The 19,591-nt window shown below is 42.7% G+C and overlaps 1 protein-coding gene across 28 annotated transcripts in view; it reads left to right on the forward strand.

The window, feature by feature from the left end:
- CEP63 (centrosomal protein 63) overlaps nt 1–10,411 on the forward strand; it is a 46,452-nt gene extending 36,041 nt beyond the window's left edge. For 12 of the 28 annotated variants that reach the window (XM_014828696.3, XM_014828694.3, XM_070493320.1 and 9 more), the window contains 5 exons: nt 803–1,000; nt 2,361–2,447; nt 6,681–6,886; nt 7,675–7,954; nt 9,905–10,304. In XM_014828696.3, the coding sequence (XP_014684182.2) occupies nt 803–1,000; nt 2,361–2,447; nt 6,681–6,886; nt 7,675–7,954; nt 9,905–10,063 (930 nt within the window). In that variant the 3' untranslated portion in view covers nt 10,064–10,304. Of the gene's footprint in view, nt 1–802; nt 1,001–2,360; nt 2,448–6,680; nt 6,887–7,674; nt 7,955–9,904 lie in introns of all 28 variants that reach the window. The other 16 variants (XM_070493326.1, XM_070493321.1, XM_070493328.1 and 13 more) reach the window with 7 other exon arrangements.
- Nucleotides 10,412–19,591: the final 9,180 nt, after the last annotated feature.

Raw genomic sequence — 19,591 nt, forward strand, 5'->3', positions numbered from 1 at the left:
TATCTAAGGAGAGAAGTGTGTAGTCCAAAGGGCCACTTGATACTCAGGAGTAGATGAGCACCTGGAATGTGTCTAGGAAAAGTGTCTTTCTTTGTCATCCTCAGGGATGCCATGTAAATATTTTCAAGATAATTGAATCCTGCCCCCTTTGAAAACTCTAAAACTTTATTTTAAACGTGTTTTAAGGAAACGCTTTCTAAAAGGTGTACATTTTCTTGCTTGCAAAAAGATGTTTTATATGAGCTATCATTGACTAAAGATGGTTATGGATATGTATTCTCTTCTGTGCTGTGGTCTAGTTAATACCTTCATTGACTGTTGAGGTTTACAGAGCTGTTTGTCTCTACGTTATGGGCCCTCACTGTCCTGTGTGCGGACTCGTATTTTTTTATCTCTTCTTTGAGATTACTCTAGCCCCTTTCTTCTTCTCATCTTTCTCTTATCTTCTGTGGACCAGGAAACCATATAAGCAAAATTTTTAGCTTTGCAACTAAAAAAAGTATGAAAATCACTGGTGCTGTCCTCTAAATAATGTGTCCATGGACTTTGATGCTGGCTTTCAGCATTTGGATAACGCATCTCTCCCTGACGTGAGATCTAATAAATGATTGTGGGTATAAACACCTGACCTTCAGCACAGATATGCAGCTTGGTAAATTGATAGTTTCCTGCATATTTAATCTAGGAAAAGATTCATGTCTGAGGTAAGGTAAAAATTACCTTATTATTTTAACTATTAATATATTTTCTTATCTAATGCTTTCTCATAATTTTTCATGCTTTCCTTTCTGTTTCTTTGTAGTTGAAAGATCAGATTTTACAGACTGAACAAAGTTACAGTTCTGCTCTAGAAGGAATGAAGTTGGAAATCTCCCAACTCACTCGGGAGTTACATCAGCGAGATATCACTATTGCCTCCACCAAAAGTTCTTCCTCCGACATGGAAAAGCGACTCAAAGCAGAGATACAAAAGGCGGAAGAAAAAGCCGTAGAGCGTGAGGTGACGCTTGAACAAAAACTCTTCTAATTTAAAGTTTGTTTCTGAAGATTGAGTTTATTAAAAATATAATTTCCACAGTATTTAATTAGACACCTGCTTCGGGTGAGAGTATGCTGGTGAACAAGCATTCTAGTGAGGCTTGGTGGGGAGGTGAGAGTGGATACAGACACGTAGAGAGACTGTTTCTGTGATGTGTGGTGACAGACTAGAGTTCCAGGGGCAAGTGGCAGGGATGAGACAGGAAAGCAGGGACCAGCTCCTGAGGGGCCCTGTCAGCCACATAGAGGAGTTTAGTGTTGTCCTGAAGTCAGTAGAGAATGGCTTTAAGCGGGATAAAAGGTCTCTGTGGTCATCACATGGGGAAGAAGCAAGGACACAAAGAGACCACTCAGCGCTATTTCACCAATAAGATGGTGGCCTGAGTGGGGGGCAAGGGTGGTAGAGGGAAGGGGATGAACTCTGGAGATATTTGACTGGTAAAATTGACTGGGCTTTGTATTTGGTTGGATGGAGAGCAGGAGTTGCACAGAATTAGGAAAAGATGTCACTCAATTCCAACTCGGGCAACTAAGTGGAAAGTGATGCTCTTTAGTGCAATAGAGAAAAGGTAGGGAGGTTTGGGGAGAATGCTGAATTTGTATGAAAAGTACAGAAAATAGGGAAGCCAGTGGAGGCACCTTGGTTTGGCACATTTGATTTGATTTGTAAAGGCTGGATTTTCATATGGAAATATCTAATATTCAGTTCCACAGATGGCCTGGGGTGCAAGATTGAAATCAGAGTTGGATTGAGCTGGAAGTCTGCATGAAACTGGCATTTGAAACAGCCCGAGGGACTTAGAGATTCTGATGAGAAAGCATAGAGTGTGAAGAGCAGAGACTTGAACCAAACTTAGGATACTACTCATTTAGGGTAAAAAAGGGTTAGAGTGGAGCTAAAAAAAGAAAAAGTAGCAGTAAGGAAGGAAATGACATAGTTTTCACTGAGGAAGCAGGAAGCCAAGAAGGCAGGAATCTTTTTAAGTAGGACTGGTCAAGCAAAAAAGCTAAGGAGAATGAGGACTGAAACAAATTAATATACTGTGAAAGGAGTGCAATACATGATGTTGGAGGTAGAAGCCAAATTAGAGGATTGCGGTTTGGGATTTACCAGTGAACTGATTCATCCTCTTAGAGTATTTTAATTACGTGTCTGTTAATTCATCTCGAAACACCTTTTTAAAAAATATTTTCAGAAAATATTTATGTATATATCAGTGAAGAATGTAACTTTGCTTACTGAAAATTACATGCACAAAGATTTTTGTAAGATGCATTTGATTTGTTATGTTTTTGTTTGTTTTCTGCTTTTCCCTTCTCAGGAGATTTTGGATCAGCTGGAGTCACTCAAGTTGGAAAATCGTCATCTTTCTGAAATGGTGATGAAATTGAAATTGGGTTTACATGAGGTGCATAAATAGAAACTTAAGTTTTTCTACTATCTAAGCCTTTAAACAGATCACTTTGTAAATACTCATATTGTAAAGAGAGAATTAAGATCAAACTATGGAATGATCCTTTGCAGAAACTTTCTCAAAAAAAGAAGTCAAGACAATGATAGAAATGAACAAAATATGAATCTCCACTCCAGCAATTGGAAGATATTTTTTATATTGTGTATGTGATAAAATACATGTACAGTCTGTGTTCTTAATAGGGAGAATGTATTTAAAGGGCTTAGCACAGTGCCTGGCATTTATTAGTGTGCAATAAATGTTAGAAGCTGTTATTATTATTGTAATTATTATGTTCACAATATCTTTTCATTATAAAGTATATCATCTTTTAAATAATTCAGTTTTAATTATATTTATACAAGATATAATTCATTTAATCAAATATTCTAGAATCTCTTATGTTCAAAGTATTTTAGTAGACTGTACACAAGAAAGAATAAGATAGGATTATTGCCTTTAAGAGATTGAAAGTAATCCAGCAGGGAAGATGAGAAATGTGGACAAACTCCTGTGAAACCAGAGAGAGTGTGAGTAGCTAACAGTGAATCAAAGAGTGCCGATGCTCTTTTAACTATTTTTTTATAAAATTTTTATAATTTGCAAAATGTTCCATCTATTCTGAGCCATCTTTTCTTGATGTAGGTCAAATGCCCAAAGATTGTAGAAATTCTTTTTTTCTGTACTTCCAGAGAGTATGTGCCTCTGAAGATGCATAGTTACACAATCCCCCTATTTGCTCCCAAGTAGTTCTGATTTCCTAATTACAGATTATGGGGGCTGGGGTGGGAGAAAGTGCAAATGCTAGATGAATACTTTATTTCAACTAAAAGAAAATATGGGGCATGACTTTTATAATCTTTTGGGAAGGTAAGATTCTCTTAGCATCATGAAACCATAAAGAATTTTACAACATAAAAATGTAAAATTTCTGGATAGAAAAAGACCCCATAAAAAAAGACTTAAGAGACTAGGGGAAAACAATCTCTAAACAGACAAAAGATTATTATAAAATATTAGTATATGGGGAATTCCTACAAAGATAGTAAAAAGATAATTCAGTAGAAAAATGGGCAAAGGACATAAGGAGATAATTCATAGAAGTAATACAAAAATCCAGTAAACAAGGAAAGCTGCTCAACCTCCCTAATAATCAAAACAAAATAAACATTCTTTTGCTAATTAGATTGACAATGATTTTTGAAAACTAATGTAGCCAGTGCTGGCACACTTATAGGGAAACAGCCTTGCTCATGTTCTGTTGATGAGAAAGTGAACTGATAGAGCCTTTCTAGAGGACAGTTTAGCAATATCCATCAAACTTGTAAATATGTTTAGTCTATAATCTCCTCAGTCATGTGCGTTTCTGATTTTGATAGTCATTGCTGAGTAGTTCTCCAGAAAGCCATGTTAGTTTGCATTCCCAAAGAACCCTTCCTATAGGAGCAAATGTGCAAAAATGGTCATTTCATTGTTGTTTGCAATAGCCAAAATTTTGAAATAAACTAAATGTTAATCTGTAGAGGGATGATTAATTTGTGGCTCTCTATAATATGAAATATTATGCTGTCATTGAAGGTGGCAGATGAAAATATGCATCTAATCTTGCTCCCTCCCCAGATCCTCTAAAACTGTAATGAGAGGATTTTTTAAAAAGCACAAACCTACAAGGATGGAAAAAATAGGAGGGGAGACAACAGCTAAACGTTTTGTAAGGGCGGGAGATGATGGATGGATGGAGGGAGGGAGGGTGGGAGGGAAGGAAAATGACTTTATATGCCCTGATAAAGCTAATAGTAAACCGGTAGTGGAGAAAGCCAAGAACCAATCTGATTTACACCACAGAATCTTCAAAAGGCTTAGGATTCGTCAATACCTGATTGAGAGGATCTTACGGAATGATTACCCATTCATATTTAAGAGTTGGGACCTCTCAGGGGCGCTTAAGCCAGACTATGTTCAGAGATTCCATTTAGCTTAATTTCTTCTGAAACCTCCATCTAACGGTGGTTTTACTGTCCTTTCCTTACACAGCCAGATGTGTGCTTGCTATACAGTTTCTCTATTATCTTTCACATTCATTTATCTGTAATTGTTATTAATAAAATAATAAATCTGAGAAAATTTTTTAAGATGCCTGGCAAAGGCAAGCATTATCTTTTTTACAAAAGTGTATTTAGTGACATCAGACATCAAACTCTGGCTGATGAAAATCCTGTCAGCAGTTTAAACTTCCTCTGGTCTTGAAGTTACACACTGTGTGAACATGTTGCACATATTAAGAATAATTATTAGAAAGTAACTTTTTGTGGGCCGACCCGGTGGTGCAGCAGTTAAGTTCGCCCGTTCCACTTCTGAGTGGCCCGGGGTTCTCTGGTTCGGATCGCCGGTGCGGACATGGCACCACTTGGCACACCATGCTGTGGTAGGCATCCCACATATACAGTAGAGGAAGATGGGCATAGATGTTAGCTCAGGGCCAGGCTTCCTCAGCAAAAAGAGGAGGACTGGCAGTAGTTAGCTCAGGGCTAATCTTCCTCAAAAAAACAAAACAAAAAGAAAGTAACTTTTTGCATTTTACCACCTAGGAAGGTGGAATACCTTTACAAATGAATGTTTGGGTTAAATAACTATTTTAATAAAATTAATTATCTTAATAATAAAAGCAATAGCTCTGATAACACAAATTATTTACCACATTTAAAAGATTGACAGTAGTCTACAGCTTAACTCCTATGTCCTGCAAATTTTTTCTTTTTGAGATTTTATTTGGCATTGACAACTTACTAAAAAATTTTTGTAGCTTATTGTCACTACAGGTACACAGATAGCTAAAGGTTGTATTTGAAAGTTTATGTTTTTGTTAGATAAATTCTCTTTGTCAAACCACCCCTTTCTTTTTGGAGGAAGATTAGCCCTGAGCTAACATCCACTGGCAATCCTCCTCTTTCCACTGAGGAAGACTGGCCCTTAGCTAACATCTGTGACCATCTTCCTCTACTTTATGTATGGGACTCCTGCTACAGCATGGCTTGATAAGCAGTGTGTAGGTCTGCACCAGGGATCTGAACTGGTGAACCCCAGGCTGCCGAAGCAGAGTGTGCAAACTTAACCACTGCTCCACGGGACTGGCCACTTTTTATTTATTTATTTTGTGAGGAAGATTGGCCCTGAGCTAACATCTATTGCCAATCTTCCTCTTTTTGCCTGAGGGAGATTGTTGCTGAGGTAACATCTGTGCCAATCTTCCTCCATTTTATGTGGGATGCCACCACTGTGTGGCTTGATGAGCAGTGCAAAGTCCACGCCCGGGATCTAAACCTGCAGACCCCAGGCTGCTGAAGCGGAGTATGTGAACTTAACCACTACACCACCTCAAACCACTCTTGACCCACTTATTTTCAGAGAATTCTTTATAGAAAAGACCAAACTAAATATCATGTTAAACTCAATAGAAGATTACTGTAATCTCTCAGAATGCTAATGAAAATATTTTGATATTAGAAAAAAATGGTCCAGACTACTGTTTTTTCAAATACTGTATTACCAGGAAACACCTAGAATTGAAGAGCAATAGAATTTATGATGACAGAACCCAGACCAGAGCAGAGCAGTAATTCCCACTTTATACTTGAATGCTGCCTTATCATGTCCAAATTTACTTCACACACGAGAATAGCTGCCAACGTTATGTATAAGTATTTAAGACCAGAGAGTACTTATTTAGAAGTTGTCCCTGCCAGCCAGAGTTCCTTTTCAGAACCTTTTGTTGAAATTTCTGTGTTTGGACTAAGTCTCTCGATTTTCTTCCACGGGTGTTCTGGGGCTCTTCAGCCTTCTCTTTCTTGCAGAACTGGTGGCTGCTATTTTCTTTCTTTTTCCCTGTTTCTGATTCTCACTGTAGCTTTCCTCCGTTCTAGTTCCAGCCTTCCTCCAGCTCCTTGGATATTCCATTGCTCATCGAGAAAGCCCATTGTGCTTCTAACTCCCCACCCCGTTTACTATAAGGAACAGTACCCTTTTCCTCTCTTAGTCTTAAGAGGGCCAAAAACAAATCTTCATTTTTTCCAAAGTCAAGCCATAGATGAACTAATTACAACTAAAAACAATGTGATTTTCCACCAGCAATATCACAGATCACAAGTATTCTTATACAAATTAAGTGACTCGAATATTCTTTTTTATTAGGCAAAAGAGATTTCACTAGCAGACCTCCAGGAGAACTATATTGAGGCCTTAAATAAATTAGTGTCTGAAAATCAACACCTACAGAAAGATTTGATGGATACCAAATCTAAGCTGGAGATTTCTACTCAGATGTGCAGGAAAAACCATGACAGGATCTTTAAACCAACACACAGCAGAGCACCTGAGTTCAAGAATACAGAGTTCAAGTACAATTTCTTCACAGTTTATTTAAAATGTCTCATTGTAATATAATTCTCATTTCTTTGAGAATAATTTCTGACTCACAGAGATTAAGTCTTCCTCAGAGGACTCTGTGTTAATTCTGAGGTACAGTGTGCACAAGTAAACTACTTTAACCTGCTACTCCCAGGGTAACGAGTGAAGGGGGTTATGTAGCACTTTGATTCAAGCTTTGGTCGTAGACGCTCAGGATGTAGATGTAAGCAACATCCTTATCCTCTGAGCCTTTTCATGCTGCCTCCCACCTCCCCAACCCCACTTGCTCTATAAGAAGTAAAAGTTGGCTTTTTATAAGAAGCTTCTTTTGTATCTTTGGGCAATTAATTATAGGCTGTTACCCTAAGAAGTCAGCATTCAATGAAAAACCGCCCAGCTTCAGCTCTTACTATATGGTTTATATGTTCTCCTACCCAAAGCCTTTGCTGACGCCCTCACCTCCACCCCACATGAGGGTAGGTGCCCTTCTGAGCACAGTGCTGCCCCTGCCCGAGCACTGACCACACTGGACTACTCTGGCGGCTCGTCTGCCTTGCTGTGTTGTAAGTGTGTGAGGGCCGAGGCCTGGCAGCGGGATTGGATATTTGGGGCCTGAATCAATGAAAGAACATCTGGTCTGAGTGTGCTGCTCGTTTTGTAAATTACAACCTCACTAGTTAGCCTGTTCGGTTATTTTAAGAGAACTTCTTACAACACTTCTGTTTTCAAAGAGAAAAGTTGCTACAATGTTTGTTTTGTTTTCTAATCTGCTATCCAGGCCAACCCATGGCCAGCACAGACATGATGGAATACAGACTGACCACTACAAAACAGGTCTGCATTCTCCGGGAGATCAAGTGTCGGATAGTACAGAGCTCATGTCCAGGGTCCTCAGCCCCCTGAGTGCTCAGAGCAGCCCTTACAGCTCCACCATCTCTCTGCCTTCTAACTTTCTGTGTAAAACTCAGTCTTTGCCTTCAGTGCTAGAAGGAAACGAAGCCAGTTTTTCTGACACTGTCTCTGAGAGTATAAATGACCAAGAAGAGTTTATATCTTCGGTATGGAAACTTTCTGATCTTACTAGTTTATTAAGTTTATTTAGTTTGATTTTACTTTTTATTTTAAGGGTGTGGAGGATGATGGGTTTTATTTTTCCTTCCTGGTTCTCTGTCTTAAGTCACCTGTATTATTCTCATGTATTTCTGTCTTATGGTTTTGCTTGAGAAGACGCATTCAGCCACGATTACTTTTCAAAATACGTCTTAGTTCTGAAATATGTTATAGGCATTCATTTGTTTTTAACCCTAATTGGAAATTCCCTTCCTGCCTTTTTCAGAGAGGGTCAATTTTGTGTTGGAATAGGGGGTTCGAGGGCTATCTCTGGATGCCAAGATTGTCCTGAGGCCTAGACAGTGAAGGAGGAAAAGAGGAACCATTGGAAGGAAAAGGGGATGGGTGGGGTGGAGGAAGGAGTTGCATCTGACATGTCCAGACCATGGATTCGGTGCCACACAGTGGTGGGCCTCATGGCAGAGGCAGCCATTTGACACTGCACTGGCCTCTTGTCCTTGCAGCTGCTCTGCAGCCTCCGCCATCTTTTTTGTCTGCTGTTCCGAAGCGCTTGCCTCAGGCCGTTCGTTCCCATCACCGGTTCTGTGGTCCTAGACCTGTGGAAGTTCCGTATTTTTGACTTTTTAATGTTCCAAAAAGTCCATGGAAAGGTTTTCTTTTTGTTTTCACAGTAAGTCCCCACTTCACTTATATGTAATTCTGAAATCCAAAAAAGTCCTGAGAATTAACTTTTTCCTGAGTTTGGCAGAAAAACTTATTTGGCACTGAAGCCTGACCTGATCTGAACTGAACTGATGTGATAATATGTTTAGACTTTGCCCCACTTAGCATTTTGCTTCAGAAACATCGGTGTGTTTGATTGTGGGATGTTACCTCAGACTCCACTAGGGTAATTTGGCTGATCTGCATTAGTCCTGGATTCTGTATTTGTGAATTTGCCTACTCGCTAAGCTGTAAAGTGTCTGTAACCCTGGTCCATATGGCACCTCCGCATTCCTTCACAGACATGTGCAGAGCTGCAAAAACGTGCCCCTGGCCTCGCGCGTCCCCAGCTGCGGTCGCCGGGCGGCGCTCTGCCCGCTCCCCTCCGCTTTGGTTCCGGAGCCCGTCGGATGGTGGGGCCCCCGGGGTGGGGCGCCGGTGCCGGACGCACAGACGGGGCCCAGGGAACAGGGTCTGAGCCCAAATGTGGCCCCATCATGGGGCGGCCTCAGAGCACTAAACTAGCTTCTGAACCTCGTTTTCTCTTTTGTAAAATAAAGAAAATAGAATCTACCAGCTTGAATTGTTTTTAGGATGATGATCTGTGTGAGGTGTGTGTGTGTTTCCCCCGGGAGCAATGATTCTGTGTTCACTCATTCAGTGCTTGAGGTGACTTTAGAGAAAGTAACTGCTGCGAATGAGGGTCGACTGTTTATGGTGTGTGTCCTGTGTTACCTTCCTAACATCTGAGTTCTGAAATACCACTGGCCCCAGGGGCTTCGGAGAAGGAACGTGGACTGAAATTTTGGAGGAGGGAAAATACTGATTTTAACTGGTATTTAATATGTTATAGGTAGATTTTCTGTACTTTACAATGAAAGTAACATATTCAGGTTTTAAAAGTGAGTATGAAAGGACAGCATTAAGTGTGTTCAGGGTTGCAGAAGGGTGTACAAGTCTAAATTGCGGTAGTCTCCCTGCTAGTAACCAGTACCTTCCGTTTATATGACGCTTTACGTTTATACAGCTTGGGTCGGGAAGGAAGAGAGAAGTGTTAATTTTTGCAGAACTTTTTTTTTTTTCTATTGTCACTAGGATCAAAACAAATATCTTCAGAGGAAAAGGTGTTTTTAAAAAGTCGCCTTTTGTTATTGCTAGTTAGAAAGTATCATGAATAATGTGTCTTACAAATATCCTATTTAACGTGCATATGTCAAAATTTGTTTCTCTTCCAGTCTGCCCTGCCTGTAGCTCCCCTCGGGTCAATAGCTACAAGGTTTTTGGAAGAGGAGGAACTGAGGTCCCATCATATTCTAGAGCGGCTGGATGCCCACATTGAAGAGCTGAAAAGAGAGAGCGAAAAGACGGTGAGACAGTTCACAGCTCTCAAGTAGCCTCTCCAGAGTCACACACGTGGAAATAAAAGCAAACACCGCAAAGCCACAGTCGTCTCAAGTGGCTGCTCTTTAAAAACATGAACGTATAAACATCGCCCAGATGAGACATACTTTACAAAGCTGTTGTGAAGAAATCTGAAAAGCTGATCCTTCTCTGAGGTGTCTTCACTGCACTGGTTTGTTTGAAGGACTTTTTCCAGCAATAACTTGTAAGAATAAACTACTTTGCTAGACTTTTTTTTCTCGTATTAATATTTATTATCTTAAAGTGATACTTTCCTTTTGCTGACTTAAATGTGAATAGCGATAGACTAATTAAAATAAAGATTTTTATGATACATGTTGAAAGTGAAGGCACTGCAGGAGGAAATACGTGGTAGAAGTATGAGTTTCAGAGTCAGCCTGATCTGGACCGATACACTGGTCTTGCTACTTATTGGCCAACTGGGCTGGTACTGTACAAAGTTGGGCTGGAAGTTTATAAAGGGACTTGAGAACTTTGACCTGAAGCCCTCTCTTGCTCAGCCGCAGGTGTAAGAGAGAGGTGGGGGGCGACAGGCTGGTTTTAGTGTGGTGCCTATGGAACATCCACGGAGATGTGTGGCAGCTGCATTTCTATGGAGAGGTTTAAAGGAGAGATCAATGTGCAGGAGGCCTTTGAAACATGGAGAGTTGATAAGATCCTCCTGATGAGCTCTACCAAGGAGGGTGTGGAGAGAGAGAGAAGAGCAGAATGCAGGGCCTGGGTCCCTGAAGGAGGCCAGCGTGTGAGGATCATAGGAAATAGATCAGCAGAGGAGCTGGAGTGTGCAACTGGAGACGAGAAGGTGAAGTGTCACGTGCTTGCCAGGTCAGGGATGTGGCCCTGTGGCTCTCCCCTTCCCGGATCTTTCCAGTCAGCGTACAAGCACCCTGTTATTTCTCCTTTCTTTAAAGCAAAACAAGACCTCAATTCCATATGCATTGCATCTCTACTGCTCCATGTATTTGCTCCCCTTCGCCCCAACATTTCTGGCAAGAGTTGGCTGCAGTGACGGTTTCTGCTTGCTCACCTCCCATCCTCTTCTTAACCCTCTCCAACCCCATTTCCATCACCACCATGAAACTGCTCTTTTGCTCCTGAGGTCACCCCTGACCTAAGGAGTCCCTGAGCATCGTTTCACACGCTTGACCTCTCTAACTCTCTGGGCTTCAATGACCTGACTTTCCTGGTTTCCGACCTATCCCACTGCCCACTGCATCTCATTCTGCTTTTCTGGCTTTTCCTCTTCCAAAGACTTCCAAGGCTTTGACATGAGTTTTCTCACTCAGCATACTCTTCCCTAGAATATTCCATTTGATTCTTAAGCTTTTAATCCCATCTAAAGGCCAGTGACTCCTACATTCAAAGCTAATCTTGGCCTCTCCCCAGCTGCTGTCTTAGATCCCCAACCGCTTATGGAATATCTTCACTTGAATGTCTGTAAAGCATCTTATGTTGAATGTTTCCAGGAGGGAACTCCTGAATCTCCTCTTGCTAAGATTCCATGTCAGGACAGCATCAAGTTTGCCCATTGCTGGGAGTTATCCTTAATCCCTTCCTTACCCACACCTCCATACCCAAGCCATTGTCATACCCTTCCTGTCAGTTCTGCCTCCAAAACCCATCTGAGATCCAGCCATTTCTCTGCTTCTCCCCTGCCGTCACCCAGATCCAGACTAACCCAGTCTCTCACTGAGGTTCTGGAAGTGGCCTCCTAACAGGTGTCACTTCTACTCCTGACCCCAGTGGTTTGTTCTCCTCGGTGCCTCCAGAGTTATCCGTAGAAATGTAAATGAAACAATGTCACTGCTACTTCCCTTGAAACCCTTCAAAGGCTTCTTCACTCAGAATAAATCTGAACTGCTTACTGTAGCTCCAAGCCCCTCCATGATCTGCGCCCGCCTCCATCACCCACTGTGTTGTCTTTCTGTCCTTGTGCTCCAGCCACCCTGGCCTCCAGTCTGTTTCGGAGTGCTGCCAGCTTTACCGGTCAGGGCCGTTGTGCTTGCCGTTTACCTGGAAGCCCTTGCTCCACCTCACCCATGGTTGGTGTGTTCTCCTCTCTCAGGTCTGCGGCCAGACTTCCCCTCTGGAGAAAGCCTTCCCTGGCTGCTGCATCCGAAACCCGCTTCTCCTCGTTTCTCTAGCTCACTGACCTGAGTTCTTTCCTTGCTAGTTCTCGCCACTCTCTGAAAGCATTTTATTACTTGATTTACGTTTTTATTGTCTATTTCTATCTTTAGAATTAAGCTCCTTGAGGCCAAGGCCTTTGCCTGTCTGGTGCATGGTGGGGTCCTCATCACCCAGCACAAGCCCAGCACTTCAGAGGTGCTCAGAGAGCGTGAACCGGTGATAAATGTCCTTTCTCAGATGCACCCCATCTTCACTTCATGCCTTTGCACGTGCTGTCCCTTGGGTCAGCCTCCTCCTCGCACACACTTTCATGTGCCCCTATTATCTTGTTTGGCAAAGCTTTCCTGCACCCCCTGACCACACTCAGGGAGATTTCTCCTCATTTCTCACAGCACGCTGTGGGTACCCCTCTCAAAGCACTGACTACACCGTGTTGTCCTCTTCAAATTCTGCCTCTCCCACCAAACTGGAAACCCCTTAGAAGCAGGGACCAGGTCCTGCCTAGATCCTCAGTTAGGATGCTGCCTAAGGCATATCAGATGCTAAGCAAACACTGGATGAAGAAAGTCCCTACCATTCTGGACTTCACTGTTCTCACCTGTAAATGGAGATAATGCCTCATGGGGTTGAGAGGATTTACTGAAAATAGTTTCCGAAAGGGCTTTGCAGACTCTAAAAGTACTGCACCCATGTGGATTGGTCTGAGGGGATTTCTGTGTCTCAGACTGTTCCAAGCTTCTGCTTAAAATATGTAGGATACAAGCCCTGCTTCTGAAATTTCCTCAGTACGTATTGACTGGGATGGACAATGACGGACTCCATAGTCACTGGATGTACCTGCGGAGTCAGGAGGCGCTATGTACTTCCTTAAATTTATATTGTGTTGTTTAAAGTTGAAGTAGTTAACTGATTGTCTAAATGGTCAGAACATTTGATTGTAATGTAATCTCTCAGCTTCATTTTTCAAAAAGATATGCCAGATATTAGCATGTGTCATAACTAAATTTGAGTTAGTTTCTTCATACACATTTTGGAAAATCTCTCAGTGATCAGCGTACCCAGATGAGATGAAAAGATGAGGGTGCTGTCGTCTGCTTTTGGTGTTTACAGATAATGTGTTGTTGGCTGAGCTATCTCATTCCTCTTGGCCTGGGTTCCCAGTGAAGTTTTGCCTGGATTTCTGTGCAGATTTTAGCTGAGGAGGACAAAGGTGAGTTCCCGTTGTAGGTTGGACACTACCTTTCCAAGGAGCCTCATTTGGTCTCAACAAGTCTAGGAGGCAGTGGGTGTCATTGATCCCATGTGACAAGGAGGATTTAAGTGGCTTGTCCAGGGTTCCAAACCCCGGGCTCTTTGTAGCAGAGCTAAGGGTAGAGACTGCAGGCAGAGGACCCTGTTCCTAATCCTGGCTCTGCCCCTTATTAGCTTTATGGCCTTGGGCAAGTTAATTAACCTCTCCTCGCCTCAGTTCTCTCCTCTGTAAAGTGGGGGAAATCAAAATCCTACCCTCCTCAAAGCGTTTTTGTGAAGATTAGATTAACGTGTGTAAAACACTCAGAATGTCTACTTAACTCCAAAAAATTCTACCTTCTCTCTCAAACACAGACACATAACACCTGGTAGCCTATGGGTGATGGTTATCTGTCTGCAAAACACCCTTGAGTCCAGTACCTAAAAGTTACGGGTGAGAAAAATAGCAATAAAATAAGCTGTGTCTGTCGTTGAGAACATACGTCAAACAGTTGTTGTGAATGGCAGTCAAGTGCAGAATGGCAAGTTTAGGAGAAGAAATTTGTTGACTTGTTCTAAGGCACTTTGAGATAGTGTACAAGAAGGCGTCAGAAAGGAACAAGCAGTGGAATCAGAGCAAAGGGGAAATGAGGGCTGGAAATGTTGATTGACAAATGAACGTCTAGTCCAGTCCAGTTGCTGGAGGCAGGCAGCAGCGTTACCTTTGAGCTTCTTAAGGGCGAAAGCAGAGAAGGGGACATTATTACTCACAAGCTTTGGGGCCGGCCTCGTGACCTAGTGATTAAGTTTGGTGTGCTTCGCTGAGTAGCCCGGGTTCCGTTCCCAGGTGTGGACCTACGCCATCGGTGGCCATGCTGTGGCGGTGAGCCACATACGAAATAGAGGAAGACTGGCACAGATGTTAGCTCAGTGACACTCTTCCTTAGGAAAAAAAAAAGCTTTATGGTGCCCACAAGATCAAAACAGACCCTGGGTTCAAGAGAAGCGTATCTTTTTCTGAGTGTGTATGAGCATTTGGCTAGGTGCACAGCATGAGAGGCCCTGCAGCGTTTTGAACTGATGATAATAAGAGCCTGTACAGCTGCCTTATGGTGGGCTTCAGTGCGGCTGACAGCCTAAGGCTGAAGTGTAGTTCAGAGGAACTAGTTCTGAGACGGTCCCACACGTGACGGCGCAGAGCTCTCGTGGCCTGGCTGGATGGAAGGGGGAAAGTTAGAGCAATGATGGACTGCAGGCCTTGAAAGCAATATTCTATAAAAGCTATTTCACCACAATGCCATCCATTCTGATAATTTGGACAGTTCACTCTTTTCGTCTGTGGGAGCCTAGAATTTGGGAATTTTATGTTGCCCATGAAGACCAGGTTTGAATGATTTGACAGTACAATCAGAAGTAAGTTTGTAAACCTCTTACGAAAAGAAAGAACCTAATCAAGGCAGTGCTTGAGTGGTGGAAGGTCCAGGAACTCCCTGATATTAAATGCAAAGTATGTACATATGTGTGTGTGCAGTCTTCTGTGGGAGAGTGTCCATAGTATTCATCAGACTCTTGAAGATATCTGTTAGCCAAAAAGAGATTAAGAACCACAACTTCAGGAACTGGAGTTCTTCCAGAAGGGGGTTGTTTCTGGGGTGGGGCCTAGGGGGGGTGGGTGGAGAGAAAATTGGAGGAGCCTGACCAGTTCCTGTTGGGGCTGAGTTTTAAAGCACAGTTGAATAGTCATTAAAAATTCAAGCTTTTCAATAATAAAAAGACACCCCAATTTAAAATTGGGCTAAGGATCTGAATAGACATTTCTCTAAAGAAGATACACAAATAGCTAATGAGCACATGAAAAGATGCTCTACATCATTAATCATCAGGGAAATGCAACTCAAAACCACATGAGATGCCACTTCACACCCTCTATGATAAAAAATGGACAATCATTGTTGATGAGGATGTGGACAAATTGCAACACTCACACCTTGCTGATGGGAATTTAAAATGCTGCAAGCACTTTGGAAAACAGTTTGGCATTTCCTCAAAAAGTTAAGCTTAGAGTTACCATATTACCCAGCAATACCATCCCTAAGTATATGCCCAAAGTCAATGAAAACATATGCCCACGCAAAAAGTTGTACAGGAATGTTCACAGCAGCATTATTCATAATAGCCCCAAAGTGGAGACAACCCAAATGTCCATCAACTGACCGATAGATGAACAAAATGTGATCCATCCAAACAATGGAATATTATTTGGGAATAAAAAAGGAATGAAATACTGATGCTATAACGTGGATGAACCTTGAAAACATTATGCTAAGGGGAAGAAGCCAGTCACAAAAGACCACATATGTATGGTGCCGTTTATCTGAAATGTCCATGATAGGCAAGTCTATACAGATGGAAAGTAGATTGGTGGCTGCCTAGGGTTGGGGGGTGTGGGCAGATTGGAGAGTGAAGACTAAAGGATATGGGGTTTCTTTTCGGGATGATGAAAATGTTCTAAAATTGATGGTGGTGATCTGCACTACTCTGAAAATAATACAACTAAAAGTTATTGAATTGTATAATTTAAATGGGTGAATTATATGGTATGTAAATTATATCTTAATAAAGCTGTTACCAAAAAAAAGCCTCTGATGCATAGCAACGTCTAGAAAGATTCAAGTTTATATTCAGAAAACATCGCAGCACATGCTAGTCTAAAGTGTGATATTTTCCACTCGCAGTGCATGATCAGGCATCACAGTGGTGCCCCTCTTTAGAGAGTGGGTGATCTGGCTCTGAATCACTGCTTGTGGGTGGGGCCATTCTGTACAAGTACCCTGGGGAAGGGCTTGGCCAGCAGCCGGGCGCACTGCAGGGCTCCTGCTCCCCGTGCAGCGCAGCGCGGTCTTGTCCTGCCCTCAAGGAAGGCAGTTTCCAGAGTTACTGAGGGCCCTGGCAGCAGAGTCCATAGTAACCAGCCAGGCAGAGTTTCTTGGCTAAGTATATTGTAGGGAGGGGTTGCAGGAATGTTTGGCACTAACCTCAGTGGTGAGGAGGACTGTGTACAGGACGTTTTAGAGACAGTTACAGACCACTGATGGCGCAATGTGGGCATAAGGGACCTCTGCCCTAAGACTGCTCGACAAGTCCCCCAATATCACCACCAACATGCCTGGGCAAAACAGAAAGAAAAGCCAGGAGCATCACATAAACCTGCTTCGCTGCTTCAGCTCTGGAAAACACGTCAGCTGAGACACCGCTTGACACTAGTTTGCCCAGTGCCTTTATGGAGGAGCCCCTCCTTTGGGAGGCATCCAGTGTGGACGAGCGAATTGCCAGTTCCCAGAGCTGTCCTGAGTCCTATGGCACTGGCTTGGGGAAACAATGTGGACATCTTGGTGGGCCACCTCCTGGATTTGTCTTGCCCCTGATGTACAGCATAAATGAAAACAACCTGCCAGTCCCTGAATCTTTCTGCAATCTAGGACATATATTTCAGATCCTCAGGCTAAAATTAAATGCCACATGCAAGGCATGAAGTGTTTTCTACCACTGAGTCCCATCAGCCATGATTGAGCGTAGCCCTCACTCCCAGCAGGAGCGTGTACTCCAAGTGTGCAGGTCATTGTGTCACCCAACAGAGAGGTGGCTGGGGCAGGAGCCCAGTGACTTCCCTGGTGACCCCCTCCTGGTTGACAGGCCCCTCAGCCCAGTGTGGACCCTAGCAGCAGCCTGTTCATATTAATAAGCACTGGACCACGAGTAAAGGATGGGAAAGGGTCTAGATCGCTGATACATTCAACCTGCTACCCCTTGCATGAACTACCATTTGTAGACTAAAAAGGGGTCCCCTGATCTCTTTATTTTGCTCCAAATAAGTTTAACACATTTTTTAACAACAACGAACAATTCTAGCATCTTCCCAGTCTCAGTCATTCCTTAAATCCACATTTCTCAAACTGTTTTCCAGAGATCTGAAAATTTTCAAAGTGTTAATAAGTCTTCCTTAGAAATATGTGAAAGCACAATGGAAAATCCTGCACATCATATTCCCTGGGGCCAGGATGGAATTGGGAGAGCTGCCTCTCTTCTTCCCACTGGCTGCCATCCCTCCACCCCTCTCCCTGACGGCCTCCACTCTTGCTTCCCCAATCACTGAACCTTTTGTGTGCCAGGGACTTCTGTCGCAGAGTGGTGAAGCCTAGAGACCCCTCAGAATAATGAGTAGGTCCATAAAATAGAATACGTAAGTTTCAAAGGAAAACCAATTATATCGACATTCAGTTATCAAAACCTAATTAAAACCAAGACCGTGGTGTGGTATTGTATATGCATCCTTATTAACTCATTGCATACCAATACCGAGTGGCAGTTCTGTGACTTACTATGCTTTTGAAGCAGTGGTGTATGAAAACAGTATTTCAAGATGTCAGCAACAACTGTAATGAGCTATGAAAATATCTGTGATTCCTATTGGAATAGAGCCCCAGGTACTGCCAGCACTGCTGTGCTTTATAACCTCTCTTCCTAATGGAATAAAAGTTATATTTCAGTTAGTATTGAAAATAAGGATGTCAATTTTCCCATCCAAGTTCATGGAGCCCTAAATTCTATCCTTGGACCACTTGGTAGGGGTTCTGTGGACTCCAGTTAAGAATTTGGAGGATTATGGGGCCAGCCCCGTGGCCTGGGGTTAAGTTCACGCGCTCCGCTGCGGCGGCCCAGGGTTTCGCTGGTTTGTATCCTGGGCATGGACATGGCACTGCTCGTCACACCACGTTGAGGCGGCATCCCATATGCCACAACTAGAAGGACCTGCAACTAAGATATACAACTATGTACCAGGGGGGATTTGGGGAGATAAAGCAGAAGAAAAAAAAAAGAATTTGGAGGGTTAGAACTTCTTCGTGCTTTTCCTCGTACCTTGTTAGTCTGGTTCTCCGTGAACACTCACTGGTGAAGAGGGGGCAGTATTTGTGCTTAGTGTCACCGACCTACACAAGGGAAACTTTTTTTTATTCATGGCGTATCTTTGGGCATCTTGAAGAACCAGTGCTGTGCATTTGACAGGTCTGAGCATTCCACCTGGGTCATTGGGAGACCCTGGGGTCTTGGAAGCCCTCAGCATTTGGGGTAGGCAGGTCAAGCCTAGGATGGTCAGTGCTCCTAGCCTGGAGCTCCTCGGAGGGAAGCCAGGTTTGGCCAAGCAGCCCACAGTCCCTATAGGTGACAAGCCCAATTAGTGATATGTGGCACCATGGGTTTGTTACATGTCACCAAGGAGAAGCTGGACCACTCGGATATCTCCTTCGACAGAGCTGCAGAGGGTGCTGCTGCCCACTGTGGACAAGGGGCCCATGGCATCCTGGAGGAGCTGGTGTTCTGTGTGCCCAGGGACAAATTTTGCAGTCCAGGCGCAGCCACTGGGGACTGCAGGGCAAGGGACAGGTGGGGGGTGGCTGGTGCAGGGAGGCCAGGTGTTCCTGTGGGTGTAACTCTAGACCGCCGCCACAAATCTCAGTCTTTACAGAACAATCCAATAGTCTCTGAATCTTTCTGGACTCTCAAGACATGTATTTTGGAGCCTTGGCCTAAAATTAAATACTACAAACAAGGCAAAAAATATTACCCAGCAATGGTCAGATAATTGTAGCTGTCTGCTAGTATATCCTGCTGCCTCTCACCCCAGGCCAGCTACAGGGTGACCGCTCCAATAAGAAACAGAAGTTCTCCAAATTTTGAGTTATTTCTTAAAACTAGATCTAAAAATGTTTGCTTGGATTCAAAATCTATCCATAATAATACTGGAAACTTCAACAATACCAGAAACTTCAACCATAAATTGTCAATGAAAGAAGAGGAATTGCAATGTTTTTAAATGCAATTTGTATTTAAATGTTTATTTGTATTTAAACTTAAATTTAAGTTACAATTTCCAAATTAATTCTATAAAGAGAATTATCACTACTCTGCAAAGTTTCCCATCAAAGCGAACTATGAAGAATTTAAAGACATTGTTAATTAAAAACATCTTGACTAGGAATTTTGTGTAACAATTTCAAACATAAATCCCAATATACAAAGTTAAGATCACAAAAGAAAGCTCAGGGTTTTCATTAAAAGCTTTTGAAAAGATCACATTGGAA

The sequence above is a fragment of the Equus asinus genome, chromosome 21 (genome assembly GCF_041296235.1).
Source record: "Equus asinus isolate D_3611 breed Donkey chromosome 21, EquAss-T2T_v2, whole genome shotgun sequence".
Lineage (NCBI taxonomy): Eukaryota > Metazoa > Chordata > Mammalia > Perissodactyla > Equidae > Equus > Equus asinus.